The following is a 7,470-nucleotide window of genomic DNA, read 5'->3' as shown; positions in this document are numbered from 1 at the left end:
AGATATCTATCTCTTTAATAACGTACTATAATTTGGTCTTGATTTTTAACACGTACCAAAGTGAAAGCTGTCGTGGTGGGAGGCAGTGAAGTTAAAACAAAATGAAAACCAAACGTACTCGGAAGTACACGAAAGCTCATTAAAAAAAAAATCATTTGCCAAAAAAAAAGTGTTATCGTAATTTTTGCGAGAGACGGCAATTCCTTCTGAGCGAACGCAAAGGAACCCGATTGAACACCTTTAAAAAGCACAATGTTATTCGTCGTTTGCTTTTTCAAATTAAAGAAACCCCAACTCGAATTAATTGTATTAAAAGGTTATATATTTTAATTTCACGTTAATATTTTGAATAATAATATTTGGATTGTTCCAATGCTGTTGGTTGAAAAAAAAAAACCAGCGGAATTACAAATTGTGCTGACCCGGAAGTAGATATTCCGTTGTGACCTACTCGTTTGACTCATTGATTAATACGACACATTTCATTGCTATTTCTCGATTTTTTTTATTCTGTGAGAGAAAATGTTTCTAACCTCAGTGAACTGTAAGTATATGACGCATATATTTTTTGCAATCAAAAACGTGTGTATTACTTTCACATTTTACGAACTAGCGTTACCATGCTAGGATAGTTGAAAGGTAGTTCCTCCTCGTGTAAATGTTCACGTTATTTACACTTAAGTACGTATGTGATGTGTTCATGACCTCGTTTATTTTTACGCCTCGGTGTATTTTGACTTGTGTTAAATCCTAATCTATAATTGTCCTCGATAAAGAACCCAGCAGCATTTATAAACACCTCAGGTCACTTGAAATGGATGTGTGACTTAACTTAATATTGATTTGACTTCTTTTCATTTTGCAGTGGCAAAGTCGAAGTCAAAGTAAGTGTCAAATGATCGACATCATTATTCTTAGTTCCTGAATCAAGGCATTCACGTGAATGTTGTCTACCCTCTGCCAGGACCATCCTTGTGCAGATGATGAGCGCTGCTGGGACGGGATACTGCTTCAACACCAAGAGAAACCGTCTCAGAGACAAACTGGTGCTCAGAAAAAATGATCCGTTTGGTAAGTTTTGTATGTATAAGAATTACAACTAAAACAGGTCTCAAAAGCCACAGTTTAACCTGTATTAATTTTGTGGTCACGAGTTTTGATTAAATAAAGGTTCACTCCAAGGAAAGACAATTACTGGTTGTCTTTGTCGATTAAAAGCCAAATAATGTACCAAGTGTGTCAATTGAATTATTGTTTCAACAATTACCATTTCATTATAAATGTTTGTTGTTGTTATATGGTAAATATATTTTTTCTTTCGATGCCTGTACCGTATAGTAACAGGCAGAAAAAGGAAACCTTTCTCAGTAAGCAAAAGATACAATTAACTACTCGTTGCCATTCAAACAAACTAAATAAATAAAGCTGACAAAAATGTCAGCTTTTTCTTTAAACTAAACAACTCTAGATTTCACATACACGACAACCGTTTTTTTCTGTATTTTTCTAAAGCGCTTACAGCTATTAACAACAATGTGTGGTATTAGCTGAATTGCAAAAGCTTTTATAAATAAAGAATTAAACTCGAAAACCTGATGTGGTAGAAAAAAGTCAACCTTTTTGAAATGAGTATGAATAATATGTTTTAAAAAGAAATGGTGTCCAAGCCATCTCTTTTTAAAATGTACTGTAGATCCGTGGTCTGAAATTTAGAGGTGGGGGGGTTCATTGTTTCTCTCTGCAAACTGAAATCAATATGGAAGTTTTAAATGTATATTTTATTGAATGGTGATGGAAATAAAATTCACTTCTGCAAACACGAAAGCAAAATAAGATCTGCCTCATGTAAATGAAATGATTTAAAATTCACTTGGTGTGGCTTGCTGCCGGTCCATCATCCATTCTTTCGGGACCCTCGGTGTGCATTACTAACCACGTTGTAGAAAGCAATCCGTAGTGCCCAATTTGAAAGACCCCAAGCTGACTTTTCCTTTTCTCCATCATGTTATTTTTATTTTTTTTTTGTTCGGATCCGTCTGCTTCAACCCTTACAAGATGGCAACCGGCGAAACGGCCGGTAGCACGGGTAGAAGTGGTCTCTGGTGATTGATTCTCTTTTTATGCAGCAATGAAAGCGTGTTACTTTTTTTCCGATATAACCTATTTTCCCTCCCCACACATAATCAATGGTAGTTGATAAGATTTACATATTAAACACAAATTATCAACCTTAGTGTAGGAAACTAAAACACAAGAAGAAACATCACAGTTAAACAGCAGTGAGAATATGGGGAGTGCCAACACAAAAATAAAGCCTGGGACTTTTATTAGAATTATCACGTTTATTCAACACTGTTGGCCACCAGTGTTTTTTTTTGTTTTTTTTTTTTTTTTTTTTTTTTTTTTGGGGGGGGGGGCAGGGTCTTAGTGTGACAACAGCAGCACAGATACTCTCCACGCTGTTTCTTTCAAAGTCGCTTGATCATCGATTCATTTTGTCGGAACTCTGATGTGGCGTCTCACTGGCCTTTTAAATTGCTTTTTAAATACAAGTACCCTTGTTTATGAGAAAAATGTAGTAATTTTGCTAAAGATAGTAAAATCAACGGTGATGCTTATTTTCTTGGGTCTGTCCAATTATTTTGTTCTCTCTTGTTGCAGTGAACAAGCATGTCCTCTTCTTTGAAAAGAGGAAGATCAGATCTGTTTGACACACACCTCAACACATGGACAATAAAACTGCAGCATTGAAAAAGAGATTATTTGCTTCCTGGATTCCAAAAAAGCAAAAACATCAAGCTGCAGATAATGAAGTCAATGTCTGGTTCCCCACTTGCACCAAGCTTAGGACGACAGAAGCTCTCAGCTATGATTCTACATTGTTATAAAGTGGTTCTTATGACAAAATTATTCATGTTTTATCATTTTTTTTGACATCAACAACAATTTAAAGGACAACCGACACCATTTTTTTGTTTCCTTACATCAGAAAAACGTTTTATAGCATCTAAAATACGCAAAACATGCAGGCTGATATTTTTAGTCAAATGCAAAACACCAGTGTCCCAAAACTACTTCAAAATGACCTCGGAGATGGCGAGTTTCAGAAGGTCCCACCCCCTTGTTCGTGATGTCACACCAGGACGTCTTGCCTTGCTCTAGAATCAAAACAATGGCTTCAGATTCGGAGACGATGCTTTCTTATTACTCATCCAGTTATGAATATGATTCAAATAGTTCTGAAGAGAAAAGCATAAATGTTTGCAATCACTTAAAGAAGTACTTGCGTATCAATTTGAGCGATCAGGAGTGATGTGTAGCGTCCCAGAAAGTGCGCAAGATGGCGCCCAAGCTCTGTTGGAAATGGGCTGATTTGTCTGCTGGGAATTTGTGTCCACTAGTATCAAATAGTAGTCTTGGTGCAACACACAACGATTCACCATCGCGTTATTTATGTGTTTTCCTTCTAATTTCGCCATCAACACGGAAGTTTTCAGACCAAACAAAGTACCCAAAATACATTGTGTGTCGCTTTCTCTGTCAGGGGCGTTAACCAACTCAAAAACAAAGCTTCCTGAATATTCAGCGTGAGTCTTAAAACGTAAAATACAGCTTTATGCGGTGGAATCTTTGTAAAATACGCTCAGTAGAAGTCATTTGAAGTGATTTTACAAATTATGGACACAACTTGTCCCGTAGGCGTCGGTTGTCCTTTGAGTAATTAATATATGATGGCAATTATTTTCCTTGTCAATTGTCTGTCACAAAATGACCATCAAGAGCATCCTTTTCAACAAATAAATGCTTTTGTGTGTGTGTGCCATTTTAGCTTGCTTCTTTGTACATTTAAATCAGTCAAACCCGTTTTTGAATGGTTGTTCAGATTGCTGTAAAGCAGCATGATAATTAAAAAGGGCACATTCCTGTGTCCAGTGAGACCCATGGGAATAGATTGAGCTGCTCTCAAAAAAGCTCAGCCCCCAAGTCCCGTTTATGTGGGTATGAAGATTGCGTGCCCTTGGACTGCACGCTGACCGCTGCCACTTGACCTGCTCTCCGGGCCATCTCCTCCAATGGCATTGTGGGATAATGAGCCACGTAATATGCCAGCGCTCCAATGAAGCTGTCTCCAGCACCCTGGCAAGAAGACATTCAGGAACAGGCTTCATTTCATGTTAGTCGTCTCACAAATGGTGCACAGTTTCAACGCCGCAGACGTGGCTCGTACATAGTTTGCAACATTGTTCATAAACATGGTGCTGGACTTGGCTGTGGTTGGTTTATATTATTTGTCATTTGGTGAAATGGTTGGAGAACGTTAGGTTTTTTAACTATGTCACCAGTAGGGGGTGCTGTGACATGACCTTTGAACCATGTCTTACCATGCAGTGAGATGGAAATTGGTGTTCAAGGAAACGGACCATTTGAATCTGTGTGTTCATTAACACTAAAGAGTTTTAACCTTTTTCTGGCTGTGGCCACCAGTCTATTGAGAAGAGTTCTGATTTAGGACAGACAGAGACAATTCTCTCTTAATACAAATGTAATGTGCTGTCTGCACTCTGAAGGAGGTGTGTGTGCGCGTGAGTACGTGTGTCAGGGAGCAATAGTTCTGATGGGAAAAAGTTACAATGGCATGTTGTGACCTGCTCCTCTAAAACCGCACATACAGACCCCTGCGCCACCGTCACCGGTTCTCACAAGTCCACTCGATTACTCATCGCTTTGGCTCTCAAAAGATATTGCACATGCCGGTCTGCCCCCCCCCCCCCCCCTTTCACACTCAGCGTAACCATTGCAGGGCCTCGCCAATGAACACATTGTCAAATTTTGTTCAGAGAGACACGAGGCAAACAACTCAAAACACAACCAAGTCCGAAAGGTCAGACAAAGGTGACATACCCCACGGTCAGTGAGGTTCTGGAACAGAGATTTGAAGGCAAGGTAAAACAGTTCCAAAAGAAATGGGTCCATTCTCTGGTCAGCACAATGGGTGTGACTGCTGGATTGTGGAGATGCTGGAAAGAGTGAGATCAGAGCGCAAACATTTCACAGGACCGTTGGAGTTCCGTGTTGTGTTTATGTCTCCCGACTGGTAGCTAGGCTGGGCCATGACAGCATAGTGTTTAAGGCAACGATGATGTCGTTTCACTGGTTTGGTTTGAGGCGCCGGTCTTTGTTCACACTTTAAGACTGCAGTGAAGATACTCATGAGTTTGGAAGTGCGCAACCATCAGTGTAGTACAGTGACGTGCAGTCAAGGGTGGCAGGTGAGGCTGTGCCTCACCTGTCATCATGGAAATATCAAATGAAAAAATAAATGAAAGTTATTTATTTAGTGATTTGTACTTTAAAGTTATTTTCCATTTAACTTCACCATTTTTTTTTCAAAATTGCTGAATTTTCGCATTTATCGTTCAAATACTAAGTCGAGACGAGCGGTGAGGCAGCAGCCGGCTGAGCCTCACCATGGATTACGCAATGACTATGCTAACTGTGCTGGCTTGCTCTGCAGTGAGACTGCATTGCTGTCCCTCTGCATATCGCGATTAAAGTGTTCAAACACTTTTAGTATATGAACTAAATTTCTACAGTTTAGCTGGTATATATAATGTAGAGTCATTTTACATTATAAACAGTGTACTACAGTGTTTATTTTATTTTTTATCAAAACTGTGCGCATAGGTGAGGCACACAGTTCTCCTGCCTCACGACAGGGGGCGCTGGTGATTAGAGATTCTTCTTGCGCCTCCTCGGCTGCAGAATAACAGAATTAGTGAGAGCAAGCTACAGTAAACAGTTAGCAAGTTAAGTGCAACCATCCAGTCATTTTTTCGTGTTGCTTGGCCTTATTTTCAGAATGGAGGATTACATATCTAAATTGAAAGAAATAGAGAGACTTTTAAAACTGACGAAAGATAAGGAAGGCTTCTACAAAGAAGTTATCTATGCCTTTCTTCAGAAGGAGCGGCGCATGGACGTCATTTAAAAGTAAAGGTAACACAATAACATTTTTTAATTCTTTTTTTCTATTCTACAGTTTATATAAAGAATACTGACATGACATTTTAAACAAAACACGTTAACTGTTGCCAATCAAATGGTGAATAAGCTACTCTGTAGAGTTCATATGTTTGTAAATCTGACTGTGATGACGTCAGTGCCTCACCAGCCATGAACCTCACCGCTCACCGCACATCACTGGTGCAGTATGTTGACTAATCAAGACATTTTAGGGTGTTTCTAATCAATTAAAGAATTTATTCCGTGTCATTTTGAGGCAAACGGGTGAGGGGGGGGGGGGGTGTGTCACCCAAAAAGAGGCAAGAAAATGGCCACCGAGCTGTGAGGAATGAATCAGCCCGTTTCCAGACTGATACATTCCTTTCATGGAGCTTGGACTCCCTCTGCTGGTGGCTTTTGGATGTAACACAAGGGTTTAAAAAAAAAAAAGTACAGCAAAATACATTGACGTGATGGAAAGACGCTACGATGCGTCTTTTTTACGGTCAGGAGGCGGTCCTTTTCTGACGTCACGTGAGGACTCGTCACCAACTCAAAAATAAGACTTCCTGAAGGTTCAGCGCGAGTCTTAAAACGTAAAATATAGCTACATGCGGTGGAATCTTATTAAAATACGCCCAGTAGAAGTCATTTGAAGCCATTTTAGAAATTATGGACACAACTTGTCCGGAACGTCGGTTGTCCTTTAACTCTTTGGGATTTGGAAAAGGACAAAAATACTACCACCAACTCATTTTTGTCGCAAGCTGCTTTGGAGTTACAACTTGCCTCGAAGGCCTGAATTAATGTTGAATCATCACATCGTATTATTATTCGACTATTATTCAACAGTTTTTGTTGTTTGTTGACATATTGTTCGAGTGAGTGTAAACAGTGTTGGAAAATTAATGCAAAATCCCAATGTTCTTCATGACACAACATTGTGACATTTCGATACAGATTTTAGAATAATAAATCAGAGATGCTGACACATATGATCTGCTTTTGCAGGTCACATAAAATGACGTGGCGATCAAGTATTTGTTCAATGATTGCTCAAGTCACTAAACAGGGTAACATAATGATGCAAAATGTCACTGTTATTTATTAAGTATATTAAGTAAGTACTTGAGATTTTGGTATAGATTTAAAGGACAACCGACACCTCCGGACAAGTCGCGTCCATAATTTGTAAAATCACTTCAAATGACTTCTACTGAGCGTATTTTACAAAGATTCCACCACATGTAGCTATATTTGACGTTTCAAGACTCGCGCTAAATATTCATGAAGCATTGTTTACGAGTTGATGACAATGCCCTAAGTAACATCACGGAGGGAACGCCGCTGACCGAGAAAGCGACACACAATGCATTTTGAGTACTTTTTTTGTTTGAAAAAAACAGTGTTGATTGTAAAATTAGAAGGAAAACGACATAAATAACGCGATGGTGAATCGTTGTGTGT

The 7,470-nt window shown here is 39.0% G+C and overlaps 2 protein-coding genes across 2 annotated transcripts in view; one reads left to right on the top strand and one right to left on the bottom strand.

Annotated features, from left to right (window-relative positions):
• The first annotated feature begins 423 nt into the window (after positions 1–423).
• mrpl33 (mitochondrial ribosomal protein L33) lies at positions 424–3,823 on the top strand. The gene is made up of 4 exons (XM_089004659.1): positions 424–544; positions 866–884; positions 965–1,071; positions 2,662–3,823. The coding sequence occupies exons 1-4, from the start codon at positions 523–525 to the stop codon at positions 2,709–2,711; spliced, it is 198 nt and encodes a 65-aa protein (XP_088860785.1). The 5' UTR covers positions 424–522; the 3' UTR covers positions 2,712–3,823.
• The window catches only part of rbks (ribokinase), a 42,445-nt gene continuing 37,881 nt past the window's right edge, over positions 2,907–7,470 (bottom strand). The window contains exon 9 of the mRNA XM_089004657.1: positions 2,907–4,137. Within this exon, the coding sequence (XP_088860783.1) occupies positions 3,964–4,137 (174 nt within the window). The 3' untranslated portion in view covers positions 2,907–3,963. The remainder of the gene's footprint in view (positions 4,138–7,470) is intronic.

The sequence above is a fragment of the Hippocampus bargibanti genome, linkage group LG09, assembly GCF_051943395.1.
Source record: "Hippocampus bargibanti isolate YZ-2025 linkage group LG09, ASM5194339v1, whole genome shotgun sequence".
In the NCBI taxonomy this organism is placed as follows: domain Eukaryota; kingdom Metazoa; phylum Chordata; class Actinopteri; order Syngnathiformes; family Syngnathidae; genus Hippocampus; species Hippocampus bargibanti.
The sequence above is the reverse complement of the archived record's forward strand: the minus strand, read 5'-3'. Positions and strand labels throughout refer to the sequence as shown.

Excerpts from the sequence above, each read along its gene's own strand:
- mrpl33 (XM_089004659.1), top strand. The coding sequence starts at position 523 with ATGTTTCTAACCTCAGTGAACT. Across the intron at positions 1,072-2,661 it reads CAGAAAAAATGATCCGTTTG|TGAACAAGCATGTCCTCTTC; the intron begins GTAAGTTTTGTA and ends CTCTTGTTGCAG.